At 42.6% G+C, this 18,502-nt stretch overlaps 2 protein-coding genes across 2 annotated transcripts; one reads left to right on the top strand and one right to left on the bottom strand.

Moving 5' to 3' along the window:
• Positions 1–1,585: 1,585 nt before the first annotated feature.
• On the bottom strand, positions 1,586–7,576 carry LOC139918707 (single-strand DNA endonuclease ASTE1-like). Its single transcript, XM_078287410.1, has 4 exons — positions 6,201–7,576; positions 3,165–3,378; positions 2,602–2,746; positions 1,586–2,129 (listed from the first exon to the last, which is right to left on the bottom strand). The coding sequence occupies exons 1-4, from the start codon at positions 7,536–7,538 to the stop codon at positions 1,763–1,765; spliced, it is 2,064 nt and encodes a 687-aa protein (XP_078143536.1). The 5' UTR covers positions 7,539–7,576; the 3' UTR covers positions 1,586–1,762.
• On the top strand, positions 7,406–18,404 carry LOC144541956 (calcium-transporting ATPase type 2C member 1-like). Its single transcript, XM_078287426.1, has 7 exons — positions 7,406–7,497; positions 9,102–9,298; positions 11,601–11,717; positions 12,238–12,385; positions 12,849–12,944; positions 13,629–13,770; positions 14,852–18,404. Exons 2-7 carry the CDS (start codon positions 9,249–9,251, stop codon positions 14,977–14,979), a joined length of 681 nt encoding a protein of 226 aa, XP_078143552.1. The 5' UTR covers positions 7,406–7,497; positions 9,102–9,248; the 3' UTR covers positions 14,980–18,404.
• The last annotated feature ends 98 nt before the right edge of the window (positions 18,405–18,502 follow it).

Here is an 18,502-nt window from a genome sequence, read left to right on the forward strand (position 1 = left end):
AGTTGCATACAAATGAGAATATTACTCTTCAGAGAAATAAACAAGCTTCACGTAAGTATCATTGACCAGATCACACAACGGTCTATGGCGACACCCTTTGGTTAGACGAGGGTACTACGTAATGGCGTTCACACACAACGGGCATTTTCTCCCCACCTGGAGACGTTATTACAGTTTTTTCTGAATGCTTAAACAACACCAAACACAACAAATAAGGGGAAAAAGTTTTTTGTTTTTTTCTTACTGTAAGAAAAAAAACAAAAAACTTTTCCCCCTTATTTGTATTGATAGTGTGTTATGTTCGGAATACACATCCATACTTTACACATATGGATACCTGTGTGTATGTGTGTTTACGTTACTACATGTATGACAAAACTTTACAGAATTGCAAACTGAGTGTAAAGCAGTGAGTTGTGTTTACAATTTTGCAAAAAGTGTGTTATAAAATTACAAACTGAGTGTAAAGCAGAGAACGTGCATTCAGTTTGGCACACTTGGTAAATGCATTGGCTACAAGTGTTAATGGTTTCAGAGATAGTGCTTCAAGAATCACTGTTAGTGTTTAAGCATTCAGAAAAAACTGTAACGTAACTCTTCACAGCGGCATAAACAGTACTGCTTTAACTTAAACATATGAAGGATCACAAACTAACTTAATACTTCCTCCAGTCAATTACAGCATTAGCCTTAATATAGAGAGAAATATCTCTCATCGCGCTGGGCACATAAATACGTGGTGAAATTTGCGAGATATAAACATAACAACGAAACAACGGACACTTACTTTCCGTCATTGATTCAATACTTGGAATATCACAAACTGGATCACACAGGAAGGACTAAGGATATTAATCGTCACAGGTAAGTGAATCTAAACTATAAGGTGATGCACGCTGAATATGAGCACTCCCTCTTTACACACACAAATAGCAAAACACGCTAGCGAGGTGCATACGTCATCTCCTATAACCAGATAACGTGAGTATTAAAGTGATAAGCACCCAGAAATGTCCGAGCTTTTTATACAGCAATATAATCGCTTTTTTATTTATTGCACTTAAATGAGTAAAACGATTGATACGAAAGTACATTCATTACTGGTACAGCAGGTTTTCCTATCAATAAAAAATCAGACCAACAGAGGAAACAGAAAAAGAGTCAGTCAGTGTCTTGCTCAAGGACACTTTGACAGTGCAGCTGGACAGCTGTGGGAATCAAACCTGCAAATGTTTTCTATTATGGGACGGCCTCCCTTACAATGATGCCAACCTGCATAAATTTGTTTTCAAAAGAGACTTCGGAAACTGACTCAGCCAACTTAACATCAGCAGACAAGCTCATTTCAAGTTTAGCAGTTGTAATGGAACTAGATAAAAATACAATTCTTCAATTCTTCACAATCCCAATATTAAGCAAATAAATAACAGTTTTAATTTTTTTGTCAGTATTTTTCAGTCTAGATTAGATTTGTCACCACAGCGTCTTGGTCTCTGAGCTAAAACTGTTCATTTCATAAGGTTTTAAAAAGCCTGAAATCTTTTTGTATATGATGTATTTGTTCATACACCTTGCTTTGTATAATAAGAAAAATCTCTTTCAGTTTTAAAATAGACATTACGAATTTGGACCAAGTTGACTGTCCAAAATAAACAGCGACAGGACATTTAAAATACAGAGGGATATGCTCATGTATGAGCAATGGAGAAAGTTATGAACGTAACTTCAGCTCCTTCTTGTTTGCAAGTTCTGGATTTTTTCCTCAGTGGCCTCGGTCTTTGGCTCTGAAGTGAGTTCTCATCGATACCAACTGCCAGCCCGGATCCTCCTCTGCTATCGCCGCGCTCCTCGCTCCGGCCGTCGACTCCTCCTCCTCCTCCTTGTCTTCGTCCAGGAGGAAGAGCCGCTGCAGGCTGGCGGTCAGATCATCTAGAGGCTCTGGCTGCTGTGGAGGTTTTCCTCTCTTCCCCGCCGCTGACGAGGCCGTGGTTTCCTGAGGCTGGAGCACGGCGGCCAGCAGGGCTCGGTACAGCTGTATGCCGGTGGAGTTCCTGCTCAGGAGAAGCTCAGGTTTCGTCGCTCTCCTCAGCCTGTCGACCAGCTGGTGGACCAACGGTCCCTGGTACAACCTGGTGAACATCAGAAGGTAGGAGACATCACATCAGCCAGTAGCACTAGCATCAATGGCATCAATTGGGTGTCAAGGTGTGGCACTCTCAATACTTTAGACTGAGTCCAAATTTAATCTTGTCGTTTTTGGGCTGGTTTCCCAACCGCCAACCAGACCCACAAGGCAAATCAACACAGATTTGGGTTTGGGGTTTAGTTGCTCTTGAATGGAGAGCAAAGATTGAGCAGAAATCACCAGAAATTTATTTGGAAGCCATATCAAAAAGAAAAGGCAGCATCTGGCCTAATGTTCCCTCTAAGATGATAGTTCACCAAACTGTCAGCTAAATGTGAATAATAATGAATGTAATGACTGCAAGATTTCAGTCCATACGGCTGACATGCTTTGTGTACGTACTTCTTTATACACTATTAGTAATTGTAGTACAGTATTTCATGTAGAGAGCATAGCCATTGGTTGTGGAGTCTCACCATGCGATGTGGGGTTCAGGTAGCGGGCAGCCCAGCAGCTGGTTCAGGTGAATGCTGTCCTTCATGCAGGCCTGCCATTGGTTGTAAGCATGAGCCACGCCCAGATCCGGCTTCTGGCTGCAGTGTGTCTTCATAGACCGCAGAGCTGCAACACACAACACAGTTTATTCAGATGTTGTATTAGGAAAGATTGCTAGCTTGTGTCACTCAGACGTGTCAGTGGATATAATATCAATGGTGTGTGTGCATATACAGGTATATTTATCTAAGGTCAAAGAAAGACTTGGAGAATTAGAAAATTGTGCTTTCCAGGCCAGGAAAAAGTCTGGTAAATTATGCATATTCAAGATGTTTTGGAAATTGAGAACGTGTGAAAGCATGTCAAAGGGCATTTGTGTGTATCTGTGTCCTGCAATGTGTGTGTGTGTGTGTGTGTGTGTGTGTGTGTGTGTGTGTGTGTGTGTGTGGAATGTGTGTGGAATGTGTGTGGAATGTGTGTGTGTGGAATGTGTGTGTGTGTGTGTGTGTGTGTGTGTGTGTGTGTGTGTGTGTGTGTCTCCTACCACTGCTCCCAGCACTCTCTCTATGCATTTCTCCGGTCACCAGTCCCAGCATCAGCGCCTCCAGCAGGCTGCGGTCTGGAGGAGGGCTGGCCTCCCGCATCCAGTAGCAGGTAACGGCCACCGGGAGGCGCAGGTGAGGCGGCAGCCCGCTCAGACGGGCCGGCTTCACCCCCAGAGCCTCCAGCAGCACCTGGAGACGCAGCGAGTGTGCAGCCTGGAGGAACAGCACAGGACAGGACAGAGAGTTCAATTCAATGCAACTTTATTTTATCCCACATGGGGAAATTTAAAGGACGCAATGAAAGGTTAAAACATTAAAAATAACATGTAGAAAAAGACAGGACAGGACAGATTAACACATTAGCAATGTAGCATAAATGTCATTAATTGTAATTTAATGTAATGTAAATGTAGTTTTGGCTTCTGTATGTAGTTAGGGCGGGGTTTGTAATTCCACTTTTACAAATCTCAACTGTCTCAAAACAAAAATATGGAGTTCAATATTAAGAAATAGGAGGAGGAGAGCAGATGAATACAAATAAAACACTCAACACAGCACTTAAGAAATGTATTCATGGTCTAATGTAAATGTAATGGGGTTTGTATGTTATTGTAGGATTCCCACCCAGAGACTACAGATGAAAATGAGCTTTTAGCTATATCTGGTGCAATTTATTGTCCCTGTCAAATAAACGATTAAAATAAAAATAAAAAGTAAGAATAAAAAACTTCTTGGACCATCGACAAATACTTTGATACAACAGAAAAAAACTTTGACAGATTTTCCAAAAGTTAGCAAACTTAAAAGATATTTTTTTAGTAACAACATATTTTCAGAGCCAAGAATGTCATAAATTGTTGAATCTGCATTTGTGAATCTAGTTTCATTTGTGACATGACTTGCAGTCGGTTCACCTACACAAGAGAAACCGATCCATCCATCCATCCATTTTCTAGCTGCTTATCTGGGTCAGAGTGGCAGAGAGCAGCCCAGACCGCCTTTTCCCCAGTAACTTCCTCCAGCTCTTCCTGGGGGATGCCCAAACGCTCCTAGGCATGCTGGGAGATGTAGTCCCTCCAGCATGTCCTGGATTTACCTCGAGGTGCCTGGTTGGGCTAGCTTCCATAATGGGTCTCACTGTTGGTCGGTCGGCCGGTCGCTCTGTTCACCACTTTATGGGTCACATGGGCGAAAGAGCGCCGCAGGGAGTTACCGGGCAATCGCGGCATTGCGCAGAGCAAGGCGACTGTTTTCAGTGAAGGACGCGGCAGCGCTCTCCTAGACACCTTGATTTTTCGCCAGGTTTTGCGAAACTTTAACTTTAACTTTTGAACTTTAACCTCTAAATACGCTGACCTCTACCTGTTAGACTGCAGACTCTCAGTCGGGAGACCAGAGCTCGATTCCCGTCAAGAGAAAATTCAATGTCGACTGTTATAGTCTTGTTTCCACAAGAAGTGGAAATTGTTCAAAAAGTAAAAAAAATAAAAAAACATCCACAAATAAATGCGAGCCAAGTCAAAAATGTAATTTGATTCACAAATGGAGATTCAACAATTTAGGACATTTTGGCTCCAAAAAATATAAAATATAAAATGTCCTCTAAGTTTGGTAACTTTGGTGAAAACCTGTTGGGCTTTTTTTCTGAGGTAGCCTACCAATGGATAGTCAAAAATATTTGTGGTTCTTAGTTTTATTTGTATAAATCCTAACTTATATATTTCTGGATCTTAAAGCACAATTCACTCCACAGAAAATAAAGTCCTTGAATCTCTCCTCTTCATCTTCATATTCTCTCCATCACAGCAGATTTAATAGATTATATCAATAGATCACACGGATTCACCTATTTTTTGTTTTGAAAAATGTTATAAAATTGTTATTATTATTGTTGTTGTTGTTGTTGTTGTTTTGTTATATCTGGGCTATTGGTTCAATTCCCACTCATGACACTGTAAGGCACTTTGGATAAAAGCCTCCTTCATCCCATGCATTTTTATTATATTTTGGATATAAAAGCGTCCTATCCCAATTAGAGTTTACCACTAGGCTGAAAAAATATTTATGTGGTATCTAAATTAAGTAAATGAGTCAGTGACAAATAAGGTTTTCAAAAGAGGTCAACACTTCGGACTAAAATGGATTTAAAATGCAATTTAAAGTCCACAACAATGTCTTCCGTGTATTCATATTTGTTTTATAGCTTTTAAGATGGCATCAATACTTTTTTAAATAAGATTTCTGATCTTTCCACCCAGAAAATGTCAGCTGGTGCAAAAATAAAAAATATATTGTTATAGGCTGCTGTAAAACAACACAGCTGGCCCGCGCCTGTGGCTATTTGTTTAGGATATATCATTATGTCTCACGGAAATCTCCACAGCACACGTTTGTTTCAGGATTGGTTGTAGGGTCTGAAATCGCTTCGTACAGGTTTAAAAATATGGGTTAGGGTTAATTTTGCAGATGCAAAGAGAAGCGAAAATTGAAAAAGAGAAGAGAAAATTGATAGGCCTACATTTAAATGTAGGCTAACTGTAGCCTACTGATCTGATTTCTTTCTTTGGAACAAAATTCCAAATATGAATTACATTTCAATAAAATGAAAGTGGTTTCTTTCATTTTATTGAAATGTAATTCATGGAATTATTTTACAATATCTATTCTAATTAAACAGATATTGTAAAATAATTCCATATCACATAGACTATTTCTTCTGCTTCTTAAAAAAACAAAAAAACACAAAAAAAAAACAATGGCGTTGAATACAAAAATTTTCCTTGCTGGATCATCACTGATGCAATGGCAGATATGAAATTTCAGAATGTATCGACTTAATTTTATTTAGTGCTGTCCTTAGGCTAATCATTTTATTTATCTATTTTTTTTATTTAAGTTTTAGTCTGTCATTTTTTACCATGGTAATGTTTCAGTTAACCTATAGTCTAAACTGTCTGAAAGTTGTATAGCCTAATTGTTAATTAAAAAGAAAGAAAAAAAAAAGTCTATATTCTGGATGTGAAAGTGTTAGCTACCTTATCCAGTGAGTCCAGTTTGAGCTGCTGAGCGACCCCCCGCAGGGCGGGACGGACCATGCAGCTGCCCAGCAGGAGGCCCTCTCTGTCGGTCTCCTCCACCCGGAGCTTCCGCCCGCCGCCCAGCAGCAGCCCGTACATCACCTGGCGGAGCGGCCGGGAGGTCAGGTAGGCGCTGGGCAGACTGCTGTGGTCCACCATGACGCCGAGGCTCACCCTCTTTAGCAGCAGCACGTCCAGCATGTGTCTGGTCAGCCGGCCCTGGGTGAGAGGCAGCCGGGCCCAGTCTGGGACCAGACCCACCGCCTCCGGGAGGAGGGGGGGCGCTGTCCCGTCGGTGAAGAACCGCCTCAGGTAGCTGGGAGGGAGCTGGTACTCCTCCGTGCCCAGAGACAAGCCCTGCAGCACCTCCGCCTCTCTCTGCCTGCTCAGGTCTCCCATCAGCCTCAGCGCCGCCTCCACGGCCTCCTGGGGCCGCTGGAAGCCCCTCAGCCAGCAGAGCAGCACCTTCAGGCGGCCCGCCGACCCGCCGCCGGCCGGGGCGGAGCGCGCCCAGCAGGAGGTCAGCTCCTGCAGCTTCACATAGTCGTTCCCAGCCAGCGCGGCGAAGACCGGCAGGACGTGGGGCTGGATGTTGAACAAGGTGCAGAAGCTGGAGGTGGTGTAGCTCTTACAGCGGATGAAGCTCTCCCTCCAGGACCCGTTCCGCCCCCCCGCCTCCCACTGGAAATGGGTGATGGGCAGCAGGCCCGCCGGGAGGTCAAAGATGTAGAAGTCGCTGTCATTGGAAAGCACCGGACACTCCCACTCACTGGCCAGGGCAGCGATCTCTCGGTCGGCCTCTGCAAAGCACTGGGCCACCGGGACCTCCAGCCGGGCCAGCGTCTGTTTGAAAACTTGCTTGGCCAGAGGAGGCAGGATACTCTCCCGCCCGCCCAGGGCCGCGGCGTGGGCTCTCCGGAACCGATCTTCGGCGCTGCTCCTCAGGGTCTCCAGTTTCTTGTCGGTGATGTCCGTCCCTCCGTCCACCACCACGTACGGCTCGATCCGGCAGTCTTTCAGGGCTTTGACGAACTTTCCGATCAGGTCCTCAAACGCAGCATACTCCCCGCCGTGATTCTGGTCCAGACCGGAACGGAAATACAGCCAGTAGCACAGGTTGAAGCCGTCAATCACCAGCTGACTGTCCCTGAAGCGGACATCCTGGTAGATCTGGCTGTTGGCTTCGATCAAGCTGCACAATCCCTGAACCCCCATCCTGAGTCTGGACGACAGACCCGGAGCTTCAGCAGCCCGGGTAATTATACCAGACTCCAGTCTGATTTCCTTATGTTTCATTTTCCTGACATCATTATGAAACTCAGTGTTTATCTGCACGGCGACCATAACAAACTCTGCATGTGACCAGAGAGAGAGAGACTGGTGCGAACTAGTTGGGCTGCATTTTGTTTCCTCATGGAACTGCCAAATATGATTTTTATCTCCTGTCATTCATCTGAGAGGGAGTTTCAAAAGAGCTGTCAGACTCCACGTGAAAACACACAGGGATGTAAATAGATGATGATTATTATTATGATTATTATTATTATGATTATTATTATTATTATTATTTTCCCTGGTGATATAGTCTATATAGTCAGGCTCTATAGTCCTGCTGCCAAGCTGTTTTAATGGATGATGTAGTGGAAAGTAAACCAAATTAACTCTCTTTACCTGCTGCTTGATCTGCTAGAATACAGTTTACCATTTTTTCAAACTGATAAAAAAATATATGTATTTATACATCATACCATGGTGTATTAAACTGTCAAAATGGGTCAGTGACAAACAGAATAAGGTTTTCTGACTAAAATGGATTGTGTGCATTCTGTGTATTTGTATTTTTTTATTGCTTTGAAGATGGCTTCAGTTCATTTTTAAACGAGATTTCGAAATAGGACATTGTTTATGGCGCTTGTATTGCATTTCATAGGAAATGTCACTTCATGGTTTCAAACTTCAATTTTCTCCATAGAGAAACCAAAAGATCTTAGAATGATGGTTAATTTTGCAGTTGCAATGAGAAGTGATAAGGTTCCACCTGACATTTGTAATAGTTTTCCATGGATCACACTGTCAGACTGAAGCGGCAGCAGAGATCTGACCTGTGGAAAAGTGTGTTTGCGTTTTCTCAACTAAACTGTAAATCTGGCACTGAAGACGCTGCTTCTGTAGTTTTTTATTGCGCTATTCAATTATTTTCAACATTATGTTCAGTCGTAGTAGCCTAATGATGTGTTGTATTCTCCTGAAGCCTGTTGCTCCTGTCTGTCTGATCTGCGGCAGGCAGCTGCAGCCTGAAGACTTTTCTGTGCAGCTGAAGTGAAAGTAGAGAACAGAAGCTGCTGAGACTTTCCCTGTTTTAATTAGTTACACTGTGTTTAATGCTATTTACTACTATTACCACTACTGCTGTTGCTACTGCTTTTACTACTAGAATTACTACCATTACCACTACTACTATTACTACTAATAATAATAGTCAAAAATGCCATACAATTAATTTATAAACTAATTTATATAATATAACATAATTTATTAATCTGTGATGTAGTATGTGTATGACATGTATTGTATATGATGCTATGTACAGCCCTTTGAGACATGCTTGTGATAAAGGGCTATATAAATAAACAAGACAAGACTAGATTAATAACGTAATAATAATAATAATAATAGTAATAATACGTAATCAAAAGAAGTAGGCCTATTATAAAATTAATCTCTAAACAATATTATTATTAACAGTAGTAGTATTAGTATTATTGATAATTATGACAACATTCTGTATTAGGCTATTATGTACTTGTTTCATATATTATAGTGATCATAATCATAATAACTGTATTTGAACACTCTAAGCCACAAGGGAAGAACAACCAGTGAACTGATGCAGCTGAGGAGATCAATCTGAATTGATCCGGATCAGACTGGGAAGCAGCCTGGCAGCTGAACCGGGTTTCACTGCACCGGACAGGAAAGAGAAACCTGAAGAGCTCCGGAGGGAAAATGAAACTGAAGCTCCAACCTGCTGCTCCTCCTGACTCTGGATCAGTCAGGTAGAGACGGAAACACTGAAAAATGTTAGAACTTCATCTAACATCCATCCAGCTTGTGAATTATGAATAGTGACATAAGAACTGCTTTTGCCATGTTTCCTCCACAATGCACTGCTTTCCCCCACCAGTTTCCTGTCAGTATCAGGAAATAAAACAGAGACAGTCCCTTGGTACAGTGCAGCTTTATCTTATAGAAGTCCATCTATCCCAATACATACATACTGTATATACACATATATGTACCATTAGGCTACATATGGTCACTGGTACTGGTCAGCTCCCAGTGTGAATGTATGTAACTGTATGTATGTGTATGTATGTTTCCCTGAAGATTATATTCTGCCATCTTCACGGAGGATTTGTCAGCGGGGCGTAATGTTGTAATCAGCCTCTGACACATTAACTGTCTTGGCGGCTAAAACATTATTCGTGCCAGATAACTTAGTTTAGTGGCCCGGCCCTTGGCAGGAGAGCCACAAAGTTCATTTTGGTTTGACCTCATACAGTATCGCTGTGGCTGTTGGCACTTAAATAGTAAAATAGTTGATTTTGTTTGTTTTATTTTGTTTGTTTTAAGCAGAATTGAGTACCAGATGGGTGGAGTTTACACACTGGGAGTCACCAAAGTAAACTGAAGTGTCTGAGCTCCTGTGCTTGTTTAACTCCCTGGCTCTCACTGTGGTGAACTCCACCCACCTGGTGCTTCAAGCTTCCTAAAACCACAGAATGTTTCTGTGTTACACAGACACGCAACTCGAGAAACACACCTTTGCCCCCGAGTGGTTTAATGTGTTCGTATTCTCTCTGGCAGAGAGAGCAGACAGAATGAGGCTCTATGAGAATCTGTCTTGTGCAGATTGAGTTTACTGACAGGTATAATACGGCTCAGGTTGATTGTATGTTTTGTTTTTGATAAAAAATGTTTGATGACATCAATCGTCGACGTAATTTCCAATGGTAGGAAACAGCAGTGGTGTTTTTCTGAATGTGGAAGTGTTGTTTATTTAATCCTGCTTTGTCGTACATTTTATTAACTGTAGCTAGTTAGATGAAGCTACAGCGGGAGAAGAGGCAGTTGAAGGTTGCTGGCAGCGGGTGTCAAACGGGTCATGCGGACACAGGAGCCAGCTACTTAATATGCATGAACCCTTTCAGCCAATGAGCGCTGATTAGTAAGGAGGGGACGATCTATTTATCTCACGATACGATTCAAACACCTTGTGTGTGTATGGGTGGATCCAGTTCAGTCTGGGAGGACTGAACAGGAATCAAACTTAGTTAGTCATTTCCTTGTTAGTCCGGATGGGACGATCTGTTTATCTCACGATACGATTAGATACGTGGTCTGAGGTTCAGGATCAATACAACCAGGATACGATGTGATCAATAAAAGTTCAGTGACAACAAAGTCAGAATTCTGTTTATTTCTGAGACACAAATCTTTCTAGCGATGCCATTGGCTGCTAGAATGTAAACAACAATTTAAAAATGTCATTACAAAGTGACAATAATATAATTTGGATGGAGAGCTTGTGAAACTGTGATGGTCAAGAGTCTCATTAGTGATTACTACAGCAGAATAACATGGAGCTGATATCACCATTCATGTTCCTGACAGCAGAATAACATGGAGTTGATATCACCATTCATGTTCCTGACAGCAGAATAACATGGAGCTGATATCACCATTCATGTTCCTGACAGCAGAATAACATGGAGCTGATATCACCATTCATGTTCCTGACAGCAGAATAACATGGAGCTGATATCACCATTCATGTTCCTGACAGCAGAATAACATGGAGCTGATATCACCATTCATGTTCCTGACAGCAGAATAACATGGAGCTGATATCACCATTCATGTTCCTGACAGCAGAATAACATGGAGCTGATATCACCATTCATGTTCCTGACAGCAGAATAACATGGAGCTGATATCACCATTCATGTTCCTGACACAACATACGGATTGACACATATTTGTATTGAGATGTATTGAATTTCAATATATCATCCCATCTCTACTGATTAGCCAGCTAGCATGGACGTGTAGAAAAATGATTCTAAGGAAAACAATCTCGCCATTTATAATTTTTTATACACATTGACACTGAAATGATGTCGTCACAGTTTTCAGCTCTATAATGATACAAAAGACCCAGTTCTGCTTTTTAACTCTCTCTCTCTCTCTCTCTCTCTCTCTCTCTCTCTCTCTCTCTCTCCCTCTCTCTCTCTCTCTCTCTCTCTCTCTCTCTCTCTCTCTCTCTCTCTCTCTCCCTCCCTCCCTCTCTCTCTCCAGGAGTATTGCAGCGCTGACGCTCATCTCCTTGGCAACGCTCATGAACTTCCCCAACCCGCTGAACGCCATGCAGATCCTGTGGATCAACATCATCATGGACGGACCTCCCGCTCAGAGGTACAGGGGCATCATGGGAACTGTAGTGTAAAGACTGAAAGATTGGCAGATATTGAATGAATTTTCAAATCAAATTCATAAACTTTTAGCGTTAAGGGAAAACGTTTTCTTATTGACGCCTATTCTAAATATCTAGTTGACGAGTTAAATAGAGAAAGTGACAAATGAATCAATTTTAGAATAACAGTAAAGACATCAAAACAATGAAATAACACAAATGGAATTATGCAGCGACCAAAAAAGTGTTAAACAAATCAAAACTATCTTATATTTTAGATTCTTTGCCTTGATGGAAAGGCAAAGTCTTTGGAAAGAAATTCATACATAGGATCAACTTCACTATTTATATTTGTCTAAGAAACTCATTTCAAGCATTTAAGCAGAAGCCTTTAGATCAAAATGGCTTTAAGAGAATGAAACACATCATTCAGTCAGGTGGGGCCAGACTGACTGGTAGTGTATATCTAGTACAGATAGATATATTACTGATATTATGTGACGGGCGTTGTGTCCTGTGCAGTTTGGGGGTGGAGCCTGTGGACCGGGACGTGATCAGGAAGCCGCCTCGTAACGTGAGAGACAGCATCATCACCCGCAGTCTGCTCATCAAAGTCTTGGTGTCGGCGCTCATCATCGTCTGCGGGACGCTGTTCGTCTTCTGGAGAGAGGTCAGAGCTTTCTTCTCCTCTCTCTGCTGTTCAGCATGAAATAAGTTTCTCTTTGTCTTATTAAGAAACTCCCAGTAGAGTTCATAGGCCTGGGTAAGAGTCTCGTTCTGGAGGGTTTCAGGTGAAATATCCCCAGCCCAATATAAAAATATAAGGATTTTTTTCATAACAAGTAAACAATAAACATGCCGTCCCCCACGAGTTGTAGTGGGGCAATAAGTAGAAAATATCCTACCTCATGTTTCTTGATTGACGTACAGACAATTAAACAAACACTGTGGCAATCAGTGTAATTTTGAAAATGCTGTAATGGAGTAAACAAACATTGTAGTCACGTTGTTTTAAATACTTTCTGCGAAACCAGTTGGCCAATGAGACGAACGAAGTTGAACCTTGAACTTGAACTTGAGACGCACCTCATCCAGCAGATTTGGGGTTTTACTTCTTTGCCGTTTGTTTTCAGTTGCGGGACAACGTGATCACTCCTCGAGACACGACCATGACCTTCACCTGCTTCGTCTTCTTCGACATGTTTAACGCTCTCAGCTCCCGCTCGCAGGTGAGCATCAAACACACCGCCGGTCCTGACAGCCGTCAAACTTTCTCACATCTCGTTCTCCTCAGCCTGGTGTGGAGCTTTGTGTTCGTGCCCTGTTCCCACTTTCCTGCAAAACTGTGAAAACTAACTGCTTCCCTGTTTTTTTTTTTAGCTGAAAAGTAATGCCAGTGAAAAAAAAATCGCAATTTCGTTCTGTTTTTAATGAAGATCTTGTAAAATGGTAGTGTTGCAGGTGTAGGGTGTTGTTTTGACACACTATTGACTTATATATATAATTTTTGATATTTCAGCAGCCAAAACACCAAGTCACACTTCATCATAAATCAGATGAGCTGCTCAAAAATCTGAACTAGCCTTTCCTTTAGGTCACAGATAGGATCGGACCAATATGGATTTTTGAAGGCCGATATTTTTGGAGTGATACTGCCGGTAGTCGATATTTTCTGCCGATATTCAGTATCATTAAATATGACTCATGCAAAAAAATCCAAGGTGTTAAAGACTGGCAGCTGTTGAGTAAAATCCTCCGTCGTATCGGAGGTGGAAAACACTGACTGGCTGATATCCTGTTTTTAATAGAAGGGCCAGTATCAGCCCCATGTATCGGTCTAACTGTAGTCACACAGTATCAAGCAGCCTGAATGTTTCTTCCGCTCCTCCATCTAACCTGCGGCCGCTCCTCAGACCCGGATGGTGCATGAAATGGGTCTGTGCAGTAACAGGATGTTCTGCTACGCCGTCCTGGGCTCCATCATGGGCCAGCTGCTGGTCATCTACTTCCCTCCTCTGCAGAGCGTCTTCCAGACAGAGAGCCTCAGCATCTTCGGTAAGAGAGAGAAGCCTTGGTTTCTATTTAGGGCTCACCTGAAAAAAAATCTCTCTTAATCTGTTGTCAAGATGTGTTTATACCGGAAACCACTACTACTTTGTTTGTCGTCGTTCATTTACACTGCCAGTCAGAAGTTTGGACACACCACATTTTTCTTTTATTTCTACTATTTTCCACATTGTAGAATAACAGTAAAGACATCAAAACTAGGAAATAACACAAATGGAATTATGCAGCGACCACAAAAGTGTTAAACAAATCAAAACTATCTTATATTTTAGATTCTTTAAAGCAGCTGCCCTTTGCCTTGATGGAAAGGCAAAGGCTTTGGAAAGAAATTCATACATAGGATCAACTTCACTATTTATATTTGTCTAAGAAACTCATTTAAAGCATTTAAGCAGAAGCCTTTAGATCAAAATGGCTTTAAGAGAATGAGAAACACAGAACATTCAGTCAGGTGGTCCGGACTGGTGACTGGTAGAGTATCAGTATCATGTAGCGCTCCACCTGAACCGTACAGCATTGCAACACATGTTAGCATCATGGTACAATATTTGGACTGCACAATTTTGTTGCAAGTTGCTGAATCTGAAACGCAGCCGGATCGGAGCTGCAACTTTGACGATACTGTCGGACTAGAACAGCGGTCCGTTGCGTATTTGAGCCATATAAATGTATTTATATGTCAGCATGTTGCTTATTATAGTCATTTATCACCATGTCAGTAAACAAAACAGAGAAAATGTAAATCAGGTTATCTATGGAGCCGCTGAGAAGCTTCTGTTTGGCTGCAGACCTACACTCTAAAATAAAGTAACATAAGTTCTCCTATATGGTACATTAATGTTCGTCATGGTACAACTTATGGAAAAATAAGCAAAATTAGATAATTGTGTTCCCTGTAGACCGGCTCAGCAGAACCAGCAGGACAAGAAGTGCTGCATCTGGACTGTAACAAGTTCAGATGCACAAATGTTACGCATGCTGTGTAGTTTAGGCGTCAGACTAGGTAACAGGCCTGTTTTTTTTTTAAAACACATGGAGGGAAACCAGGCGTTTGTGTCTCTGTCCTCAGACCTGCTGTTCCTGCTCGGCCTCACCTCGTCGGTGTGCGTGGTGTCAGAGGGCATCAAGAAGGTGGAGAGGCTGCGGGGAGGCGACAGGACGTCCAGCCTGGCCAACGACTCCTTCCACGAGGTATGACCCACGCTGCGCTCCGGGACAGAGGACTCTGGGGTTTGGAGGACGGCTGGTTGAAGAGGAGGAGGAGGAGGAGGAGGAAGGTGGTGGGAGAGTGATGGTTCTGGGGTCTGACAACAAACGGCACTGACTACACACTGCTGCCGGGAAGTTTTAAAGGATCCCGGCGTTTTTTGTGAGGAATCCACCCGGGAGCCAGGAGAGCCTCCCGTCTGGGACCGGAGGACGCTCCTGTTCCCCGGGGCGAAGGGACGGGTTCGATTTGACGGACTGGACTTTTATCAGCTGGACGGATCCGGGAGGACAAGGGGGCTGCTGGGAGATCTGATCCTGTACTCGGTACTCGAACCACGCAGCATCGACCCACATCGTTTCTTTAGCTCTCGCTGTCTTCGCCCGCCCCCCCCTCGCCCCCTCGCCCGGCCTTACCGCAGGTTCCCGACCATAGCTTTGTGGAAACCGCCACGGATCAGCCGTACCTTCCTGCATTCCTGCCGTTATCTGGCTTTAGTTATCTCCCTCTCATTTAGGATGCGTATGTAGACTAACCTTCTGAGGAATCCAGGCTTGAGATGTGTGCGATCCTTCCTATTCTTTTTCAGTGTTCTTTTGCTGTATAATTTAGAAGGTGTTGACCACTACTCGGCTTGCTTTTTGTGGTTAAATATGGCAAACTAATTTCGAAAGAGCGGGACTTGTTTTTAATTTCTCTATAAGTGGGTATATGGGCTTGGTTCTTGTATTTTTTTCCTGCTTGTTGCTAAGCACACTGGTCTAGAAATGAAAAGGAACCATGGTTTCAGTTGTACAGCCGATAATAAAATGGTTTTCTGTCTTTATCCTATTCTCTTAACTTACTGGTAAATATGTGGCTGTGGCTGGTAGATAAGTCTGCTCTCCCAGCCACTTTGGCAGATAACCAGCTGTAGTTTTGCTGGTAAAATAGTGAAAGTGGCTGGTCCACTGTGGCCAGTGGATTTAGTTTCCTGCCCTGCGTAGTGTGACATCCTGATACTAAATAATCGTTCATGCTAAATGTGGAATTAGGCCTCAAAAACCACAAGCCTCTGTGCTGAAAACACTGCAGCTGACATGGGAGCTTCAGGGTGCGACGCAGATACTTTAGTAAAAACGCTTTCTCTTTCATTCTGTGCCTTAGAGAAGTCATCAGTTTTAAGAAAGCCCTTTACTAATGGGTGACTGTACTGTTAAATGGGTTCAGCACTTAAACAAAAGAAAAAAAAATCACCCCTAATACTAACGACTCTTTTTTTTGTTGTTGTTTTTTTGCAGATTTGAAGATTCATTGATATTTCTTGTCCAAGTCGAGTCATTTCTCTCCCTCATTCTACACTTAAACTTCCCATGATTCACTTGCTCTCCTCCCCCTTGAACCAGTATAGAAGAGACATGGTGCTTTCTGGGAAATGTAGGCGAGGTCAGAGTACAGAATTAGCTGCCGTGTCATAGGAGGTTTTGACATGTAAAACTCAGAAAGCGCTGATATCGGCACGATGCTTTTAGATATGATATTTTTGTTTTGAATGAAGAAATGACATCAGCAGAGATATTAAATACAGTAGTGCTGATGTTTCTCCTTTATCATGAACTTTTCCATGCCCTCCCCTGCTTTTGAGGTCTCTATTCCACTTCCTGCTGCCAGGTTTGATTGAAATCTGCGGTTCTTTACTTTGCACACCATCCAGAAACCAGTCCACCTCAAAACAACCTGCATTCCTCTTCCTCTTCTTGATCGAATGAATTGTTCCGTTGGTTTCTATGACGTGATGCAAGGTAGATTTCTGTATGTGAACTTGTACAGTCTACACTGTAATATAAGTGCAAATATGTCTCTGTCTTTACGACATTCATATGCGCTTGTTATATAAAATTGTGCTTACTGTATCTGTTGTGTGTCGGGGCCAGAAGTGACTGGTCTCAGGTCTGCCGGAGGAGCGCGTCGGCCTTTTTTTGCCGAGTCGACGGTATCTCACAAAGCAGGAGCCACAGCAGGTCGGACCCGCCCCGGTCACGATCCCGGGGTTCTGACTTCGATGCCAATATTCAGTTTAAAGCATAACTCCCATTTTCAACATGGACCCTGTTTCCCATCTCTTTCCATCAAACTGACTGATTCTGATTCAAAATCTCATTAACACATCTCGCCACCGCTCTCCAGTACTGTCCAATTTTTTTGGGCACTACAGTAGAATGTTATTTTTTTACATTCTGCTGATCAATTCTGACCAAAATTTTGATAACTGCTTCACCACAGAGCTGCTCTCCAGTCCAGTCCTAACGGGCCAGTGGATGCTCCGAAAATGAACCCCAAAAACACCAAAACATGACTTTTTCAACACATTGGTGCTCTGTAATGAGACATGCCGGTAAAAATATGGAATTGAACATTATCTAAATTAATGCTGCTGAAATCGCCATCTGCTATTGGCTGATCTTTGGTGCCTGGTGATGATGTCACCACCTGTTGTACTCTGTAGAAGGTGACATCATCATCTGGCACCAAAGATCAGCCAATAGCAGATGGCCAGTTCAGTAGCATGCGTTTTACCAGATTTGAGTTGGGAGTTTGGTTCCTCTTTAAATATTAAATTCAATATTTCACAATGGCATTGAAGTCATAATGAAACTAGACAACCAGACAAACGTTGGTAGATTTTGTCTGTGGTTGTTCAGTTTGTCTTTCTTGTTCATATTCTTTTCTACTTTCCACCATGAAGGGTGAGGAGAGCAGAGGTTTTCCAAAAAGTCCTTTAAAGCTAAGGAGAGGGAAACCACTTCTACGGCTAAAAGAGACGATTTATTCCATCTAACAGTCACATAAATTAGACAAAATGCGTCCAGAGTCTGTGGAACAGTAAATACGGCAGGACTTGAGCCTAAATCTATTTGGCAGGTGAATTGGTGAAAGTGGCCGGTGAATTCTGGGACGCACCACCCACCACAGCCAGTAAACAAAAAGTTGGTTTCTTGCCCTGATTACCATACCCATTCCACTTTTCTCATCTTTGTTATGAGTTTGTCAGAGCAGAGCGTGCAGAGCTAACCTGACAAACCGCATCGCTTTGTGAAATACTGCTGATCTGTAGAGCGGTGAATCTAAATCTTCTAAAAATCACATTGGGCTGGTAAAACGGAGAGGATGGCTGCTGGGTTTTCTAACTGACCAGCCGCTGTGGCCGGTAGAAGAAGTTATTTTCCTGTCCGGTTTCCCTTGTTTGAGTCGGCTGCTGCTCTGTCTGATGCTGTCAGGGCCGAGCGCCAGTCACACCACTGACTCGCTCTCTTGATTTTCTTTTTTATTTATGGTTTGTGTGTGTGTGTGCTGCACAGCGGAAGTCAGTACTCTGTTGTTACTGGATGAGAATAAAATGTATATTAAAAATTTTATAAATCTTTTAAAAAACAAAGAGCCTGCTTTGTTTTTATTTAAAGAGGCATTACCCAAGCTAAGTTTATGCCTTCATAATAATTGAAGGTCCGACCACAGTCTTGTTCCCTCTCTCGC

This window comes from Centroberyx gerrardi, chromosome 12 (assembly GCF_048128805.1).
Source record: "Centroberyx gerrardi isolate f3 chromosome 12, fCenGer3.hap1.cur.20231027, whole genome shotgun sequence".
In the NCBI taxonomy this organism is placed as follows: domain Eukaryota; kingdom Metazoa; phylum Chordata; class Actinopteri; order Beryciformes; family Berycidae; genus Centroberyx; species Centroberyx gerrardi.

Bases quoted from the DNA above. Each gene is read 5' to 3' on its own strand.
- LOC139918707 (XM_078287410.1), bottom strand. From the start codon at position 7,538: ATGAAACATAAGGAAATCAGACTGGAGTCTGGTATAATTACCCGGGCT. The intron at 3,379-6,200 runs GTAGCTAACACT...CTGTTCCTCCAG, and splicing joins AACTGGACTCACTGGATAAG to GCTGCACACTCGCTGCGTCT. The intron at 2,130-2,601 runs GTGAGACTCCAC...GATGTTCACCAG, and splicing joins CCTGAACCCCACATCGCATG to GTTGTACCAGGGACCGTTGG.
- LOC144541956 (XM_078287426.1), top strand. From the start codon at position 9,249: ATGAAACTGAAGCTCCAACCTGCTGCTCCTCCTGACTCTGGATCAGTC. The intron at 12,945-13,628 runs GTGAGCATCAAA...GCCGCTCCTCAG, and splicing joins CTCTCAGCTCCCGCTCGCAG to ACCCGGATGGTGCATGAAAT. The intron at 13,771-14,851 runs GTAAGAGAGAGA...CTCTGTCCTCAG, and splicing joins AGAGAGCCTCAGCATCTTCG to ACCTGCTGTTCCTGCTCGGC.